This window comes from Melospiza georgiana, chromosome 23 (assembly GCF_028018845.1).
Source record: "Melospiza georgiana isolate bMelGeo1 chromosome 23, bMelGeo1.pri, whole genome shotgun sequence".
Taxonomy (NCBI): Eukaryota; Metazoa; Chordata; class Aves; order Passeriformes; family Passerellidae; genus Melospiza; species Melospiza georgiana.
Genome location: NC_080452.1, coordinates 7,550,978 through 7,571,002, shown reverse-complemented (window position 1 = coordinate 7,571,002; position 20,025 = coordinate 7,550,978). Strand labels below are relative to the sequence as shown.

Below are 20,025 nucleotides of genomic sequence, written 5' to 3'. Positions count from 1 at the left end.
TTGAGGCTGGTGCTGACCTGAGCCCTGTGGGATGCTCGGAGCTGTCGCCTTCCCTGCAGGAATAAATGCTCCACATCCATTTCTTTCCTGGCTGGATGCTGCTGACACAAGTGCCAGACCCCTGCTGACAATCCTATGGCATCGGGAATGCTTTGGATAAAAAGGAATTGAGCAGTTTTAGGGGTTTTGGGGTTTTTTTTCATGTCTTGTAAATCGTTGTTCCAAAGGTTTCTTCAGGCTGGGGGCAGATAAATAAGAAATATTCCCCTGCAGGAGGCTGAGCTCTGATTTCATTCCTGATTAACTGGCAGCTCGTTAAGCCAAAAAAAATCCTCCCAGGAGCAAAGGGCACTTGGAAACGACAAAAATAGCTGAGTAGAGAAGGAAGGTTGCTAAATTTTAAATAAATAAATAAATAAATAAATGGGTTTCTTAGCTTGTCCAAACACTGGGAAGAGTGTCCAGGGAAGGGAATGGAGCTGGGAAAGGGTTTGAAGAGTTGTGAGGGAGTTGGGAAAAGGTTTGGAGAGTCCTGAGGGAGCTGGGAAGGGTTTGGAGAGTCCTGAGAGAGCTGGGAAGGATCTGGAGAAATCCTGAGGGAGCTGGGGAAGGTTTGCAGAGTCCTGAGGGAGCTGGGAAGGGTTTGGAGAGTCCTGAGGGAGCTGGGCAGGGTTTGGAGAGTCCTGAGGGAGCTGGGAAGGGTTTGGAGAGTCCTGAGGGAACTGGGGAAGATTTGGAGAGTCGTGAGGGAGCTGGGAAGGGTTTGGAGAGTCCTGAGGGAACTGGGGAAGGTTTGGAGAGTCCTGAGGGAACTGGGAAAGGTTTGGAGAGTCCTGAGGGAGCTGGGCAGGGGCTCAGCCTGGAGCAAAGGAGGCTCAGGGGGAATTTCTGGCTCTGCACAACTCCTGCCAGGAGGGCACAGCCGGGTGGGATTTGGGGTCTTATCCCAGGGAACAGGGACAGGAGGAGAGGGAACGGCCTCAGGCTGGGCTGGGGAGGCTCAGGTTGGACATGAGCAGGAATTTCCTCATGGAAAGGGCTGGAAGGGGCTGCCCAGGGGGGTTTGGAGCGCCCATCCCTGGAGGTGGCACCTGGAGGTGGCACTGGGTGCTCAGGGTGGGGATGGGGCACAGCTGGGACTCGATGATCCCACAGGGATTTTCCACCCTCAGTGATCCTGAGATTCTGGGATAGGATCACACAGGGCTGGAGCGAGAGGGGACTTTTCACACCCAAAGATCTCTTTTGCAAAAAACTCGGTGGAGCTGAGCTCTGCTCCTGGCACGTCAATGATGACTCCGAGCTAACGAATATTCTGCCACCAAATTATCATTAATTATTTTTAAAAAAGGCTCTGCAGCTGCAATTCCAATCAGGACATGTCATATCCTGCAGCTGCTTTTCATTTTCCCTCGAGGTTGGCCTCACCTTAAAACAAATCACAAAATCCCCTGGGACAGCCACAGGCTTCAAACCTTTCTGACAGTCCCTTGTTTACTTCAAATCCGCCTTTGCAGGGACTTTGATTCAGTCCTCAAGTGTTGCTTTTTTGGGAAGGGTGGATTTATCCTCCTTTTTTTGGGAAGGGTGGATTTATCCTCCTTTTTTTGGGAAGGATGGATTTATCCCCCCTTTTTTAGGAAGGGTGGATTTATCCCCCTTTTTTTGTGAAGGATGGATTTATTCCCCCTTTTATGCCCCCATCCTCCTGTGAGGTCTCCTGGGGGCTCAGGGTTTAAAATCCTCCCTCCTTTCCAAACCCAGCTCCAGCCCTCACCCCACCTCTCAGGCTTCTCTGGAATTTCATATTTTGAAGACCTCCTTGTTTCTGCCTGGAAAAATCCCATCCCATTGCCGTTCATGGAATTTTTCCATCTCCAAGCTTTCCAGCAAAGCTTCCTTCCCCTTCCCTTCCCCAGCATTTGGATTATTGAATCCATTTCTTTGTCATCATCTCGTTCCCTCCATCTAAATGCACATCCTTGAGGACTCTGGAATTCAGGCTGGGATTGAGGAAATGTGGGATTTGGCAGTGTTGGAGCCAGAGGAACCATCAGGCAGCTCCTTCCTCTCTCGATACTGCCCAAAATCCACAAAACATTCCAGGTTCAGCATCACTTCTTGACCAGAGATTCCCTTTTGTCATTCTCCTCTTTAATCTGAATTTCCTTGTCATGGATCACCTGCAAATCCCTGCATTTCATCCTAAGGAAAGCATTCCTTCTTGTGGGCTCAATTCCCATGGAACAAGCACAGTTTGGTCCCTGAAATTTTATGGGTTTGGAATTTTTGCCAATCCAACCCATTTTTCCCTTCACTGCCTCTCTTCCAAGATCCTTTCTCTCTGAACACATTAAGGGAGGGCTGTTCCTGCTTTCTTTACCCCTCTTTTTCCTCACCAGATTTTCAGGATTTTCGGGATCTCCTGCCCATCTCCATTCCCAACCTCATCCCAATCACCCTGGCTCTTCCACATTCCCACCAGGAACGCCTCGGTTTTCCCTCAGCTTGGATAAACCCAGCCCCTCCGCCCTGCTGAAGGTTATTTTCTCCTCTGCCTCACTGAATTCCAAGGAGAGGCTGGAAAAGGCAGCCTTGGAGCTATTTTTAGGCCATGGATTTGTCTGTCTGACCGTGTGGGAGAGCTGTGAGCCGGGTGTCGGGGAATGGCAGGGAGGGCACGGGAGCTGGAGGATGGGAACAGGCTTGGAATTAATCCTCTAACAGCCTTGGGAAGGCACTGGAAGTGGGAATTTGCTCCAGGAGAAAACACTCAGAGCTATCAGACCCCTCTAAGCTCCAGTTCATCCCAGTTCATCCCAGTTCTCAAGGCTGCCAATGAACCCTCTGGTCTCAGCAATTCCCTGATCCAGCAGTGCTGCCCCAAATCTCTGGACACCAGGGTTGGATCCGTGGCATTCCTGTTGGTATTCCAAGGAATTCCCACTTGATCCCAAATCTTGGGGGGCTTCCACCAGGCTCTCCCCAGCCCTGAGACCCTCGGGCACCACCAGATGCAGCAGGAGCTGGGTGGTGGTGGCAGAAGAGCCACCTCGGCATGGACACCAGTTCATCCCAGTTCATCCCTGTTCATCCCAGTTCAAGGCTTCCAATGAACCCTCAGAACGCAGCAATTCCCTGATCCAGTGGGGCTGCCCAAAATCCCTGGGCAGCAGGACTTGGGAATGTTCCTCTTGGATCTTCCTGCCCCGAGGGCAGTTTTCAGATGCAGCAAATTCCATCAAACTCATTCCCCAGCTTCTTTCGTCTTTTTTTGCAATTCCCTTTTCCCAGGTTTTCCTTTCTGTTGGGCCCTTTGGCTGTTTTTCGTTCCTGATAAAATTGATTTTATTTTCCACCACAAAAGGAAAAAAAACCATGAAAAAAACATCACCAAAAAGATACCAAAACCCCACCAGAAAACACCCCAAAACTCAAAAAAACACAGAAAAAAAAAATCAAAAATACCAATAAAACACCAAAACCAAACAAAACATTGTGAAAAAAACACCAAGAAACCACAAAAAATTCCACAAAAAACCCCCAAAGAAACACCAAGAAAACACCACAAAACCCCACAAAAATCAATAAGAAAACACCAAAAGTTCTCACAAAAACCTGCCAAAAATTCACCAATAAAGAATCAAAAAAACCACCCAAAAAACACCAAAAAACCACAAATCCCTGTGCTACAACCTCAATCACACACCCAGACACACCCAAACCAAAGAAAATTCCTGAACCAGCACCCTGAATTCCTCTTCCTCCATTCCCTGCATGGTTGGCTCCATTCCTTAGGAATATTTCCCCCTTTTTCCTCAGCCTACACCAAGAACCAGGTGGACATCGCCACGCAGGGCTGGTTCATCGGCCTCATGTGCGCCATCGCCCTCCTGGTGCTCATCCTCCTCATCGTCTGCTTCATCAAGAGGAGCCGTGGCGGGAAGTATCCAGGTGAGGATGGAAATGGCCATTCCCAGGATTTCAGTCGGTCTGGGATTGTTGAGGGTTATCCGGTGGTGGGGAATATCCAGGTGAGAGTGGAAATTAGAAATCCCAAGATTTCAATGGGTGTGGCATCATCCGGTAGTGGGGAATATCCAGGTGAGAGCTTGGAATGGTCATCCCCAAGGTCCAAGATCCTTGGGGAATGTCCAATAGTGGAGAATATCCAGGTGAGAGTGGGAATGGGAAATCCCAAAATTTCAATGGGTGTGGCATAATCCAGTGGCAGGGAATATCCAGGTGAGAGGTGGGAATGGCGATTCCCAAAATTTAAACAAGTCTGGGAATCTTGGGGATCATCCAGGGAAATAACCGGGTGAGGCCAATCCCTTTCTAACCCTTGTTAAACTCCTCACGAACACTTTGCAGACCTTTTCCACTTTACAAACCCTTTGTAAACCTTTCCAAGCTCTCCCCGGTGCAGTTTTCACCTCTCCTCCCCATTCCCAAAGTCTTCAATCCTTACTGGTTTAACTGGAGGGCCTCTGTTCCTTCACAGTGCGGGACAACAAGGACGAGCACCTCAATCCCGAGGACAAGAACGTGGAGGACGGATCCTTCGACTACAGGTAGGACCCCATGGAATGTCCGACCCCCCCATCAGCCCCTCCCCCGCCATCACAGCCCCCTCCCCCACCCTGTGGTGCCACAAATCCCCCCCGGAACGATCCCTGTCCCCCCCCCTTTCCTCCTGCTGCCGCCTTGCCGCTGTAATTCCCGAAGGAAACGGCTCCAGGAGCCGCCAGGTTGTGGGGTTCCACCTCCTCTTCCTGGGATTCTGGAATCAGAGACCTTGGACAGCTCCCAGCAGGATTAAACCAACCTTAGTGGAACTTCTGACACCTAAAATCCCAAAAAACACCCCAAAAACCCGGAGTCTGTAGCAGCCTGAGGGCATTTCTGAAGCAGCCTAAGGAGGATCCATGGGAGAAATGCCCAAAATTCCATTGGGGTCAGGCTGGGCAGAGCTGGGATTCTGGGATCAGCTCCCACCGGGAGCAGGAAAACCTTAATAGAACTCCTGGCAAGTAAAACCCGCCAAAACCCCAAATTTTGTAGCAGCCTGAGGGTATTTCTGCATTCTCACCCCACAGCTCAGCCCCTGTCCTTCCCACAAAGGAATATCCAGGAGAAATGTCCAAATCTCTGCAGGGATCAGCCCTGGAAGCAGGAAAGGAGAATGATTTGGGGTCTGCCTGTGCTGCAGCCCCATACAATCCCACAAAAACCCCCTGAGGGCTCCAGCAGGGATTCAGCTGGAACCTCTCTGGCTGCCCTGGCTCCATCCCGCTCTTTGCACGCAAATGTCACCCCTGAAGAGCAGCAGAGCCTTTTTCCCTCCAGGAGATCTCCTGGGATGTGTCAGAAAGGGACAGGAGCTTCCCAAGCATTTCCAGCTCTCCCTGATCCCCCAGGAGCAGGTCCTGCTGTCAGGGCTCACCCAGCAGCTGAGGGGATTCGGGACATTTTAATTCGAATTTCTTAAAGAATTAAAATTCCTTTTCCCACCTGAGCTGGAGAAAAAACCCACCAGGGAATTTTTCCTCCTTGTTTAAACCAGGGGTTGATTGAATCCCGTGTTATTCCCAGCATGGGAAGAACGGGTTTGGGATTCAGGAAGGGATGGAGTAAGAGTAGATTCTGCCAGAGGATTTAGGGGAAATAAATGAATCAGAAACAGAACCAGGGATCAACATTAATTTCATCAGAGGCACAGAAACTCCATTTCAAAGGGATTTTTTTATTCCAGAGGATTCCAGGAAGCTCCCCAGACTCTCAAAAATCATGGAATACAAGCAGGATGCTGTAGGGAAAGGCTGGCATTCCTTAACATCCTAAACAACACCGAGGCCCAACACTTGCCTCCCTCTCTGCTGCTCAGCACTTCCAGGGGTGGCCAAAAATTCCACCTGTGAATTTTTGGGATGCTCCCTTTGCATTCCAGGCTGGGACAGAGAAAACAGCAGAGGAGGAACGAGCCCGGCCCGGTCCTGCTGCAGATTTTGGGGTCAGACCCATCCCTTCCCAAGGCAGGATTTTATGAGCCATAACCAGGACAGACCCTGACCCCAAATGGTGATTCCAGTCAGGATAGGGAGCCTTGTGCTTCCCAAATTTGTGGGGTGGTTTGTGGGAAGCCTGAACCCCCCATTCCTACAGGGATTCCCACAGGGATTCCCACAGGGATTCCCCCAGGCCAAGCTTCTGGCAGCACTCCCGGATTTCCCGGCTCTGTCTCTCCAGACCCCACAGAGGGAGACCCAGCCACCCCCTCCTGGTCCCATCCACCATTCCTGAGGCAAATCCATGACCAGGCACGTTCCTGCTCTGAAGGGAATCCAAACTCTTGGAATGGCTGACAGAAATCCCCTGGCACCATCCAAGGGGAAGGATTGGGGTGAATCCTTCATCCTTCTGCTCAGCCAGAGCTCTGACTTTTACGGACAACCCCATTCCCAAAATTTCCAAGGGAAAGGCAGGAGTCAGTGGAAGGACAGTAAAAGGACAATAAAACTCTGGGATGGAGTCCATGGAGTTTTATGGACTATATAAAGGGGGGTGAAAACCCAATCTAATAAAAACAACAACAAAAATTCCTAAAACCCATAAATCCACCAACTTTGCCCCCTCCTCCTGAGGAACACCAGGATTGCTGGGAGAATCCCAGGAGGTTTCCCTGTGGGAGGCAGAAGGGAAGGTGAAGCCGGAGGCTGGAGCTGTTGGCTGGTGGAGCTCGGGGCTGATTGCGGGGCCGGGCTCCGGGAGGGGCAGCATTTAGGATTTCAGGGAAGGGCAGGAACTGAGCCCATCCCGGCTCCCGTCCCCTCCTCCCCATGGCATGGCTGCTGTGCCCTCATCACCCTCACGTCCCCAGCGCCCTGTGCATGCCACTCTCTGTGCTCCTCATCCCCAGATGCCGTCACATCCTGCTCCGATCCCAGGATAATGGTGTTCCCAAGCAGGGAAGCTCCTTCCCAGGCCAGGACCATTATCCATGGACAACGTTCCATGCCAGCACCGGTGCCTCATTATACCAAATGTTCCGTGCTGCCCCTGGGGAGGCGGCTGGAAACTCCTGGATGCCAGGAAAGGGGATTTAGGGTCCGGATTCCCGGTCAGGATTTCCAGGAAAAGGGCACATGTGACACAGTGCAGGCAGTGCCACTTGAGGAGGGGACATCTCAGCAGGCACAGAACTGTCCCAGGAGCCTCCTGAGGGAGGAAAGCTCTGGAAAAGCCCTGGGAAGGTGCAGGTGTATCCATAGCGCCATTCCAAGGAATCCCAACAGGACTCTGGGGTGAACCCAGCCACCCCTGTCCTGCTGCACGCAGCTCCCCAGAGCCACCACTGTCCCCTGGACACCACCCAGCCCTTCTTGGATCCCTTTCCATGCTGGGATGGCTTCCAAGGAGGCTGATCCCACCTGGAATGGCTCTCCCAGCTCCATTTGGTATAACGAGGCGACAATTCCTGTTTTTTTTTTTTATTTTTTGGGTCGTAGCACTGCCCCTGTGAATGCAGAACCTCCTCATTTCTCTCTCTGATCAGGCTCTTTCTGCTTCTCTCTGTTTTATTCCCATTCCTTCTCCTCCTTTTCACCTGGTCTATCCACATGGACCGTGAAGGTCTCTTGAAAGGTAGGACCTCGTGCTGCCAGAAGTCCGGCACATTCCGCTTTTTTTGGGAATTTTGTTTTCCTTCCTTCCTTCCTTCCTCCCATTGATTTCTTCACGGCCAAAAATTCCCCTGTCCCTGTTCCCAAATCCCTGCCTAACACATTAAACAAGATCCCTCTAATTCCTGCTGCCATTGGGGCTTCTGGAGACTCAGATCCTGCTTGGGATTGCTCCATGGGCTGGGTGTACCCCCAAATCCAGCCAGGCCCCCCAGCTCCAGCTGCCTGTCCCTCCTGGTGGAGCAGAATTGAAGTTGGGAATGCACGTGGGACTTTTCAAGGAAAAAAACCTGTGGATTTTCAAGGGAAAACTGGATTCTCAAGGGAAAACTGTGTTATTTCAAGGAAAAATGATTGTTTTCCAAGAAAAAGTTCATCAAAGGGGATGGGGACAAGGGACATGAGCCAGAGCCGCTGGATCCTGTCCAACTTCCCACTCTTAGTCCTGAAAATCCTCCCTCCGGCTCCAGCCTCCCCTTCTTCCCGATGATTTATGGGATTCAGGAGAGCATTTCCCACGTGGTTCCCATCTGGGCACTAACACCTGGTCTGGCTGCACTCCCAGAAATCCATTTTAACAGGGTTAGATCCCATTAGGAGCTGCCGGAAAACCGCTGCTCCCTCCTAACGCGCTAACGGGATAAACGGTCCTGGAGAGAGGTAAAACCAGCAGGAATTCTCTGGGAATGCATTCCCAGTGGGAATTTGGTGCTGCAACCCCTCAGTTAGGGATGATCCAGCTCCGGATTTGAGCTGGAGCTGCCCCCCAAAGTTTGGGAAGGGGTGTTGGGAATTGAGGATTTGCGTTTTGCCACTCTCCGCGTTTTTGGGGCTTTCTAACCAGTCCTGCTTCCTCACCGAATTATTCCTCCTTTTTTCCCCCCAAAAAAAATTCTGCTTCCAGAGCTAACAAATTAATTTTTTTGTTGTGATGCCAAGTTAATAGGAAGTCTCAAATATTGGGGTTTTGTTATCATGGGATTCCCAAAGTGCTGATCCAAGGAAAAGCACGGTGGGATCCCGAATTCCTCTCCCACTTCAGGGAGCTGATGAATCCCATGGAATGAGGGAGAATTAATCCCATGGAATGAGGGAAAATTAATGCCTTGCCCTGCTCAAGAGCCCAAGAAAAGTGAAAAAAAAAAAAAAACAACTAAATTTTCACCAATTTTAAGGAAAATAAAGGAATGGAGTGGAGCAAGCCTGGCAAATCCCAAGCTAAAAAAAAAACCAACAGGAAAAAGACAGGAATGGAGGTGGGAGGACAAATAATTCAGGGATATCTTCAGGAATATGACAGAATTTGCATGAACTAAGGAATTGTTGATATAAAAATTAATTTTTATATCAATTTAGAGCAATCCACTCTCATCCTTCCCCAAAAAAATAACCAGCTTTTCCCTGGTTAGATTTTGGTTAAAAGGAATTCTTTAAAGTGATTTTTTTCCCTCTTGGGTCAAACTCTTTATTTTTAAGTGGCCTGGCTTTTAGTGAAAAGGAGAAAACCCAGACTGAGCAAGGAAAAATGCCTGGAAATAAACTGGGAAAGGGAAATTCCCAGGAGTTTTGGAAGCTGCACAAAACTTGGCATCCTAAAAGTGTCCCCTTGCAATGCTCCCCATTGCACGTGGTTTTTTCCAAGGAAAAACTGTGGTTCCCAAGAAAAAACTGCATTTTTTTCAAGGAAAAACTATGTTTTCAAGAAAAAAATGTGATTTTTCAAGGGGGACTGGTTTTTTCAAGGGAGAACTGCATTTTTTTAATGGTAAAACCATGTTTTCCAAGAAAAAAAATGTGGTTTTTTCCAAGGAAAAACTATGTTTTCTCAAGGAAATCTGGGAATAAACCACTCAACCAAGGGGGGCTAAAACTCCGGGAGAAAAAGAATCCAAGGGAAAAATACTCCTGATGTTCATCCAGACCCGTTGATCTAAGTTTTGGGTGGAGTATTGAGGTTAAGAAATCTAGGGCAAGAAATCGAGGTTAAAAACCTGAGATTTAGAAATTGAGATTTAGAAACTGAGAATTAGAACCTGAGATTAATGAATTGAGGTTAAAAAACTTGAAATTTAGAAACTGAGAGAAAGAAATTGAGAGTAAGAAATTAAAATTAAGAAACTGAGGGAAAGAAATTGAGAGTAAGAATTTGAGAGTAAAAAATTGAGAGTAAGAAATCAAGGTTAAGAAATTGAGGTTGAGAAATTTAGATTTAGAAATTATGATCAAGGAATTGAGGGAAAGGAATGGAGATGAGGAACTAGGGGTTTAAGTAATCCGAGACGAGGAAAGTGAGGTTAAGAAATTCGATTTCTGAGCTGAAAAACCATAAAATTGGGTGTTCAGAGATCCCAACCACCTCCACCTCCCACGCTCCCCAACACCCAGACGAGTCCCCAATATTTAGGGCTCTACCGAGCCGAGTTCCTGCTGTGGATTGATTTAGGACCTCCATCCCTCGGGGGAAGGTTCTCAGCCCCGTTTCTCAACCCTTGCCGTGTCTGTCTGTCTTCTGCTGCCAGCGATGAAGACAACAAACCTCTTCCCAACAGCCAGACCTCGCTGGACGGGACGATAAAGCAGCAGGAGAGCGACGACAGCTTGGTGGACTACGGCGAAGGGGGCGAGGGCCAGTTCAACGAGGACGGCTCCTTCATCGGCCAGTACACGGTCAAGAAGGACAAAGAGGAGACCGAGGGCAATGAGAGCTCCGAGGCCACGTCCCCCGTCAATGCCATTTATTCCTTGGCATAGCAAAAAAAAACGCCGGGAAAAAACACCCAGAGCCCGAGGGGTTCGGAGCGGGCGGGGGTTCCGCCGGCAGCCGCCGCCGCCGCTGCCTCCGACAGGAAAGGGAATCGAGCGAGGACTGAAAAAAACAAAACAAAACAAAAAAAATAGAGAAAAAAATTAAAAATAGCAAAAAAATACAAAAAAAAAAAACCACAAAGGGAAAAAAAAAAGTATTCCAACCAACGAGGCAGCCCAGGCGGCCGCCAATGCCATTTATCCTTAGCAAACGAGCCAACGGCAAAGGACGCACGGGGCGGGAGCCAGAGTGGGAATCGGGGCTGAGCTGGAGCAGCTGGAGGGGAGGAGATGTTTGAGCTGCTCCCCAGTTTGGGATTACTCCCCAGTTTTGGGTTGCTCCCCAGTTTGGGGCTGCTCCCCAGTTTGGGGCTGCTCCTTGGTTTTGGAGTTGCTTCCCAGTTGGGGATTGCTCCTCATTTTGGGGTTGCTCCTCATTTTGGGGCTGCTCTCCAGTTTTGGGGTTGTTCCCCAGTTTTGGGGTTGCTCCCCAGTTTTGGGGCTGCATCAGGGCCAGTCCAGAAGGGCTCCGTGCTGGGCTCGGCTCCCCGAGGCTTTTTTTTGTTCTTTTAGGAGGGAGCTTCAACTTTTTTGGGTTTAATTTTTCCAAGAAGGTTCTGGATCAGAGGGGAAGGGGGAAAGAAATCAAAGAATTTTGGGGAGGGAAGAGGGGTGAGAGTGGCCTGGGCAGAGCAAAAGCATGGAAGGAGGAAAGGGGTGGATTTTGGGGTGAAAACACCGGATTATTGAGCCGTCCATCCTCACGGCAGCATCTTGCCCATAACCTCTCCCAAAAAACCCTCCTTCCTGAAAAAACCTATGCAGGGAAGAGCAGGTCCCCACCGCCTCCCTCAGCACCGGGATTGGTCCTTGCTGAGGCTGGGAAAACCCACAGGGAGCTCATCCCCTGTTCCCACTGAGCTCCAGAGCACCCCGGGAGGAGAAGAGGTTGTGGAGGAACTTTTGGGATTTGTGGAAGGACAGGGAGGAGCCTCTCCCCTGCCAAGCCCGGGGTGACAGCACTGCAGAAAAGCCTTTTTGGGTTTAAATTTGCTTCGTGGGGATTTCGGGGGGAGCCGCCCCCCCCCACCCCACACCTGCTTTCTTTCCAAGGCAACTCCATAAATCCAATGTAGCAAAGAGGGCCTGGAAGCAGGAGCGGGATCGGAATAGGATGAGGAGACAAGAATGATGAACGACAAAATAATTCAAGCGAGCTGCTGAGGATGGGAAAAACCCCTGGGATCAGGTGGAGAATTCTCTCAAGGATTCAGGGCCACATCACAAGGAAGGAACACCGGACTGGAACCCACACCTCCACGGGCACTGGGATGAGCCGGACGGACGCTGTTTTTCCCACCAAACCCCCTCCTCCTTTTTGACAGTGGCCTTTCCCCCCTCCAGCACTCAGCCAAGCCACCGTGGGACCCCCATCCTGCCTGGAGACTCCCAGGATTTCAGCGATCCCCCCTGAGCGCTCCTCACATGCCTTACACAGCTTGGGACTTGCCGGGGAGTCACTCCGAGGATGCTCTTCCCACTCCGCTTCCGCGCCCCCGACGGCCTCGGATCCACCTGAGCAGTAGGAATGGGATGTCTGGGAGCGTTCCCAGCTCTCCCAGCACGGATCAGGGTAGAAGGCAGGGATTCCTGACGGACTGCGTCCCATGAATCCTCCCACTTCCTGCACTTTTGAAACCAAAGGTACCTTTGCGAAGAGAGAGAGAGAGAGGCTGGGTTTCCTTCGGAAAAGATGGATTTTTGGATGGATTTTCCTTTTGGTTTTTTTTTGTTTTTTGTTTTTGTTTTTTCTGAGGAGGATGGAGGTTTTTTTGGATGGGATGCAACGGGATTCGTGCAGTTATTCTTTCTGCTCTGGAGACATGTCAGTGACAGGGATAATCCCACTGCTATGGATTGTGGAGAGGGACTTTGCCACATCCCGATGGATCCCTGGAAGAGCCCAGAGTGGGCCGACAGGAGAGATGGATGCAAATTAATCCAATGCAAATGCCTTCCTTAAAATAATAATTATCATTGATCTTGGTCGTCTTCTCTGATAGGTCAAGCGTGGGGTGAAGATGGAGCTCGTGGGGTTGGATTTGGTGACCTTGAAAAGGTCCCTTCCCACCCAAGTTGTTCCATGAAACCAACAGCAAAGGAATTCCAGGGTTTAGGTCAGGGTCAAGAGGCAGAGCCCCCTCATAGAGCTGAGGGAGCTGTCCCAGGGATGTCCCTCATGTGTCACCCCCTGCCAGGACCCTCCAGCCGTGTCCCCTGGCAAGGGACAGCCCCATTGTGACCCTCAGTGTGGACACAGCCACGCCCCAATCCCAGTCCTGTGGCTCCCAGAATTCCATCCAGCTTTTAGGCAAACACCCCCCAAGGCCAAAGGTGACACCGCCCCTGGGATGGGGACAATCCCATTCCCAAAGGTGACACCGCCCCTGGGATGGGGACAATCCCATTCCCAAAGGTGACATTGCCCCTGGGATGGGGACAATCCCATTCCCAAACCATTCCCAACTCCCAGCTGAGTTTGGACGAGTCCCTGCCCAAGCACCACTGGGAATGAGAAACAAATCCAGCCTCTGGATCTGGGATCTTCCCAGCGCTCCCAGTCCTGCTGCTGACAGGGACCACAAAACTCCTCCAAACCTCTGGAAATCAGGCCAGGATTGCTGGAAGCTGGCCCATGTTGGGTATCCATGATGTGCCATTCCCATGAAAACCCGTATTCCTGAACCACCTCATCCCTGAGGAAATCTCTCAGCATCCGTTTGGAAAAAGGAATGGGAAGGAGCTGGACTCTGCCCAACCTTATCCCAAATTTCCTCATAAAATTCCCCAGGTTACTTTGAGTAATGAGAAAAGGCAGGAGATGCAGAGGTGAACAAACAACTCAGTGTAAGTTACTCACAGTCCTGTCTCAGCTCTGTGTAAAAGTTACTCAATGTTTGTAAGGTTTAGCAAAAATTCTGACATTTCTTCAAAATTTCCCCCCTGGAGTTTTGGAGCCCAAAGACAATTCAGGCTAAAAACTCATCCTGAGCTTCTCATCTCTTACTCCTTTGAGTAAAGTTCAAGGTTTGCACAGGGAGAAAAGCCCTGAGCCCAAACCTTCCACAGCGCTCACAGGGTGACCCCACAGATCCCCAAAACCCAGACAGGGCTGGGATGAACCCACACGGTGTCCCGGGAGCATCCTTGGAGCAGGAGATGGATGGATGGATGGATGGATGGATGGATGGATGGATGGATGGATGGATGGATGGATGGATGGACGGATAACCCACACAAGGATTTGTGGTGCTGAGGGATCTTCCCCACCCTGATCCCAATTCCCTGGGATCTGCTCTGCTGCTCCATCCCCTCTCCAGAGGGGTCATCCCGGTCACCTCCTGTCCTGATTCCTGTGGTGGCCCCCAGGGCTAGCAGGGCTGCTCCCATTCCCACTACAGGGACCATGATCCTTCCCCGGGTTCTGCACAACCTCTCTGGGACAGGGAACGCTTCCATCTTTCCAGAAGAAAGAATCCTTTCTTCATCAAGGGTTTAACTTCTCATTCAGAAATAAAAAGGGAAGGGCCAGACCCAAAACTCCAGCATCACACCCCAAATTCCAGCACCACACCCCAAATTCCAGCAGTCTCAGGAGCCGAGCTCAACCCCAAATATGTAAATTTGTCCTGTTCCTACAACATTCCAAGCCAACTCCACATCCATGTCCTGGAGACGAATCCAGGCTCCATCTCAGTTCCAGGGACCTCCCTGGCACTGAGCCCTGGGACAGCTGACAGGAACACCAGGAATTCGGGATACGAGGACATCGCTGCGCTTCCCTGATCCGGAGGCCGCTCCCATTCTCCCTGAGGTGACACCACAACTGGAGGCACAAAACCAGCGGGAAAAGCTGGAATTTCCATCCAAACCCCAAAATCCTGCTTGGAGAAACCCAACCCAACAGGACACGTTGTCCCTGCTGCCACCATTGCCTTCCTGGAGGTGACAGATCCCAAATCCAGGCGTCACCAACAATCCAGGAGGGAGAAGGGCAGAGCTGGGCAGCGTCACCTGGGGCCACCACAGCGCTAGCTCTGGCCATGCCACCACCTTTTCCTGGCACATCTCAAAGCCACCACCCACCCTGGCACATCCCAAACCCTCTCCTCATCTCCAGCAGAGCCGCGAGTGCCACCTGCGACGTCACCTCCTCGGCCCAGGCTTTCCTGCAGCAACCAAGATTTCAGTTAAGCAATAAAAATAAACAAAACCTTATCAAGGATAAAAAAAAAAACAAACAAAAAAAAAGGACAAAAAACAGACAAAAAAAAAAAAAAGACACCTCCTATTTCTTGCACTAAAAGCTGTTTTATTAACGAGAATAACGACGCTTTTCTGGTCCTCACAACGCCACCCACGGCATCAGTAGCGCCCCTCGCCTGTGTCTCCGTGTCCTCACATCAGGGTTTGGTTGTTCAATGCTGTCTAAACCCCATGTCGGACCCCCAAAATTCTGTGTCAGCCCCCAAATTCTATGTCAAACCCTGAAATTCATGTCGAGCCCCAAAACTTTATGTCAGACCTCCAAAACTCCGTGTCTAACCCTCAAATTCCATGTCAAACCTTCAAGTTCCATGCCAAACCTCCAAAATTCTGTCAGACACACAAATTCTATGTCAAGTCCCCAAAAGTCTGTGTTAAGCCCCCAAAATTCTGTGTTAACCCCCCAAAATTCTGTCCGACCCCCAAACGTCCATGTCAACCCCCAAAATCCCATGTCAACCCTCAAAATTCCATGGCAGACCCCCAAAATTCCATGTCAACCCCCGAAATTCTATGTCCACCCCCATGTCCATCCCATGCCAACCCTCCAAAATTTTGTCAATAACCCAAAATTCCATGCTGGACCCCCAAAAATTCCAGGTCAACTCCAAAATCCCACATCAGATCCCCAAAATCCCATGTCAGACCCCCCAGAACAGAGTCCTCCCTCCAAAATATCATTTTAAATGTCTGTTCCTCCCTCTCACATCAGACAGAAAGTACCGGGACTGTTTTGTTCTAATTTAATTTATAAATATCTCATGATCTGTCCGTCCTCTCTGTCCAAGCTCCCGGCTGGTCTCAAATATCCTGTGTATTCATTTGCCTTTTTTTTAAAGCAAAAAAATAAAAACAAAGAAGAAGAAAAAGAATTCACCACCTTTGCGTTAACCCCACCTGTTCCTGTGAGAAATGTAAAGCTGAGGCTGTAAAAATTCAGTTTCCAGCGAGATTTGTGGACTAGAAGGGAAAAAAAAAGGGTTTAATTTAAGGACTTCTAAACCAACTGCATGAGGGATGAGAGAAGGCCAAACTACTCAGATATCTTCTTTTTTTTTTTTTTTTTTTTTGAATCACTATCAAAAAAAGAAAAGACTGGATTTTTTTGTATAGAGAAAACACTAAACATATAATAAAACATGGTTCAAAACTCATGCTGAGCCCGAGAGTCATTCCTGTTAAATTCCAAGAGGGAAAAGCAGAAAAGTCTGGTCCTTGGCATTCCCAAAATTCCCAAACTGACCGGGAAAGGAGGATATTCTGGATCTTATCCAGAACCGATTGTGCTGGTCCTCAGCATTCCCAAAATTCCCTCCCTGGCCAGGAAAGGTGGATGATCAGTGAAGCTCTGGATCTCTCCAGAACCAGAGCCTGTATTGTTCTGGTCCTCAGCATTCCCAAAATTCCCAGCCTAAACAGGAAAGGGGGATACGGATCAGCTGGGTCCAGTATCCAGATCCTCTCCAGAACCAATCCTGGATTGTGCCGGTCCTCAGCATTCCCAAAATTCCCAACCTGACCAGGAATGGAGGATACTTAGAGTGCTGGATCCGCCCTGGATCCTCTCCAGAACCAGATCCTGGATTCTGCCGGTCCTTGGCATTCCCAAAATTCCCAAAATGCCCTCCCTGGCCAGGAAATGGGGATGATCAGATAAAGCTCTGGAGCCAAACCAGACCCAGAGCCTAGATTGCGCTGGTCCTCAGCATTCCCAAAATTCCTTCCCTGGCCAGGAAAGAGGGACACTGGATCAGCTGGATCAGCTCTGGATCCCATCCAGAACCAGAGCCTGGATTGTTCTGGTCCTCAGCATTCCCAAAATTCCCAGCCTAAACAGGAAAGGGGGACACTGGATCAGCTGGGTCCAGTATCCAGATCCTCTCCAGAACCAATCCTGGATTGTGCCGGTCCTCAGCATCCCCAAAATTCCCTCCCTGGCCAGGAAATGAGGACGCTCAGGGGCAGCCCTGGATCCTCTCCAGCCCCATTTCCAGCCCCCAAACCCTCGGGGAGCAGAGGGGGAGAAGCTCCCAGAGCTCAGAAAATGCGGGATTGACCCCAGCCCCCCATTCCCGGCAGCCAAGCGCGGCTCCCGCCGGGATCCATCCCTCTCTCCCAGCCCTTCCTGCCCGGGGCTCCAGAGCGCTCCTGGCAGAGGCTCCCGGGGCGGAGAAGGGGCTGAAAGGAGCGGGGGTAATTTGGTTAATTGAGATGCAATTGCGGCGGGCCCGACTAAGAGGATGAAGGGCTGAGTGCTTCCTGCTGCAGCGGGGGCTGCTCCCGCCCCTTCCCAGCGTTTCCAGGAACAGCGGAGAGGGGGAAAAGCACTTTTTGCCCAACTGAGACATTCCCAGCCACGCTCTGTCCGTGCCCCAAGGAAGGATGGAATTGTGGAATTGTGGAAAATTGTGGAATTGCGGTTGGCTCCTGGTGCAGAAATTCCATCGGGGATTCCTCCAACCCCCCAGTTCCCCATTCCCGCAGCCGCTGGAAGCACCAAGCCCAAGGTCTGGGGCTCTCCACGGGCTCCTTCCAGCGTTCCCATCGGGATTTTATCCCTCCCGGAGCGGCGGCGGGACCGTGCTGATCCTCGGGATGGATCCGGGCCAGACGCGCTCGGTGTCACTTTGACGGCCTGGCAGTGACACCCGCATGGTCCCCAACCCCCGGGGGGACAGGACCGGACCGATGCCAGGTTCCTTCCTCCTCCTCATCCTCCGGCAGGCAGCTCCAGCCTGTTGCCCATTCCCATGGCTGAGTTTTCCCTGTTGGAGCTGGGGACATCCAAGGGATTCCTCAGAGCCTCCGTGTTGCTGCTGTCCTGGTGCGTTGGCAGCGCCCGAGGGGTCACCGCTGTCCTTGTCACCTGCAGAGTGACCCTGGAGGAGGCACAGAGGGGAGGGGACAAAGGGCAGGTCCTCCTCCCTCCTCTGGGACAGGGCTCATCTCCTGGATTTCTTTCCATCCATCCATGGATCCATCCATCATCCATCCATCCATCCATCCATCCATCCATCCATCCAACCATCCATCCATGGATCCATCCATCCATCATCTATCATCCATCCATCCATCCATCCATGGATCCATCCATCCATCATCCATCCATCCATCATCCATCCATCCATGGATCCGTCCATCCATCATCCATCCATCCATCCATCCATCCATCATCCATCCATCCATGGATCCATCCATGGATCCATCCATCCATCCCTCCATCCATCCATCATCCATCCATCCATGGATCCGTCCATCCATCATCCATCCATCCATGGATCCGTCCATCCATCATCCATCCATCATCCATCCATCCATCCATCCATCCATCCATCCATCCATCCATCCATCCTTTCTCACCCCCAAACTGGGATAAACTGGTCCAGAGGAAGCCACCCGCCACCCTCCGGCCCCCTCCTGCCCGCGCACCGCCCGCCAGGCCCGCGGGATCTTTGCCAATCAATAGAGACACTAATGCCTTAATTACTTCTCTCTAATTGCAGCCCATTAACCTGCGGCCAGCCCCGGCGCCCGCTGATCTCCCGACATCACTAACAGGAGCTGGGAAGGGCCGGAGGGTCCCAAATCTTCTGTTCCCATAATCTGAAGCTCCTCTCAGCACGGGCACCTTTCACCCAACACCTCGGGGTGTCCCGGGGTGTCCCTGTCACCTCCCCATTGTGTCACTCCACCGGAGAGCCCGAGAACAGCCGGGATTGTCCCGGGAAAGGCGCTGGGGGAGCCCCTGGGGCAAACCTGAGCCCCTCGGGACAGCCTCGGCCAAAAGGGGCTCGGGCACACCCAAAAACCCAAGGGTGACCCAAAGGGGGCTCGGGAGCGCCCAAAAACCCGAGGGTGACCCAAAGGGGGCTGGGGCGCACCCAAAAACCCGAGGGTGACCCAAAGGGGGCTCGGGCGCACCCAAAAACCCGAGGGTGACCCAAAGGGGGCTCGGGCGCACCCAAAAACCCGAGGGTGACCCAAAGGGGGCTCGGGCACACCCAAAAACATGAGGGTGACCCAAAGAGGGTTCGGGCACACCCAAAAACATGAGGGTGACCCAAAGGGGGCTCGGGCACACCCAAAAACCCGAGGGTGACCCAAAGGGGGCTCGGGAGCACCCAAAAACCCGAGGGTGACCCAAAGGTGACCACGCTCCATCACTGTGACTGAGGAATCCCCGTCCTCGCCCCGCGGAGGGTCGGGGACCACCCAGACCAGCCGGAGCACCCCAAAATTCGGCCGTGCCACGATTTCCTCGCGCGAATCCCATCCTTGGGCTGTCTGCAGACACAGAAACCCACGGGTACCCACGGGTGGATTGTGTAATTACGGATCGATTGTGTAATCAGGGATATATTTAGGCACGGGGGGTGCACACACCCGGACCCACACAGGATTGGGGGGGGCTCTGGGGCTGCTCCCACCCCACAGCGAGGGGCTCCGACGCCTCCAACCCCCCCAGCCCCACACCTGCTCCGGCCCCGAGGGGGCTCTGCCGGTGGGCGCAGCAGGCGGGAGAGGCTGCGGGATGAATTATGCATCACCACCACCACGACGATGATGATGATGATGGTGCTGCTGCCCGAGCCGCTCTGCCTGCCCGCCTTGCGCTGTGGCAAGCGAGGTAAAAGCAAGGAGGAGGGAGGGAGGGAGGGAGGGGGGGAAGGGAAAAAAATAAATAAATAAATTAAAACCCCAACAATCCCCCGTCTCCAGGGAGCGGCGTGGTGGTTGGCAGCGAGCGAGGGAGCGCGCACGCAAGGAGGGAGGAGAGGGAGGAGCACATCCTAATGCAGAGATGCTGCAGTGGCTTTGGGCACACACATCCACCCTCGGCCAGCCACCAGGCGAGCGCTGCCTCGCAGCCCAGCCCCCGGCAGCCGCCAGGCCCCGCGGGCCCCCGGCTGATGCCCACGCAGCCCTCCCGCCGCAGGTAAGCGCTCTGTGCCGCCCTGCTGCACCCCGGAGCCATGGAGGGGGCTGAGGGGGGGTCTGAGCATCCTCCGGCCGGGGGGACCCTGCGGGGTCCCGGCGGGCTCTGAAGGGATGGGGACAGGAGCTGAGGGCTGTTTGGGCATTCCGGAAAGGATTTGAGAGTGGTTTGGGCATCCGGAGAGGATCCAGGGGTGGTTTGGGCATTCCGGGGTGGTTTGGGCATTCTGGGGAGGAGCCGAGGGTGCTTTGGGTATTCCGGAAAGGAGATGAGGGT

General features: G+C 52.0%; 2 protein-coding genes across 11 annotated transcripts in view; both read left to right on the top strand.

Moving 5' to 3' along the window:
• The window catches only part of NFASC (neurofascin), a 57,411-nt gene extending 46,851 nt beyond the window's left edge, over positions 1-10,560 (top strand). For 9 of the 10 annotated variants that reach the window (XM_058039942.1, XM_058039949.1, XM_058039938.1 and 6 more), the window contains 3 exons: positions 3,823-3,954; positions 4,505-4,574; positions 10,202-10,560. In XM_058039942.1, the coding sequence (XP_057895925.1) occupies positions 3,823-3,954; positions 4,505-4,574; positions 10,202-10,433 (434 nt within the window). In that variant the 3' untranslated portion in view covers positions 10,434-10,560. The remainder of the gene's footprint in view (positions 1-3,822; positions 3,955-4,504; positions 4,575-10,201) is intronic. The other variant, XM_058039940.1, reaches the window with a different exon arrangement.
• Positions 10,561-19,657: 9,097 nt separating this feature from the next.
• Positions 19,658-20,025, top strand: part of CNTN2 (contactin 2) — a 32,840-nt gene continuing 32,472 nt past the window's right edge. The window contains exon 1 of the mRNA XM_058039642.1: positions 19,658-19,749. The gene's annotated coding sequence lies outside the window, so the exon portion shown is untranslated. The remainder of the gene's footprint in view (positions 19,750-20,025) is intronic.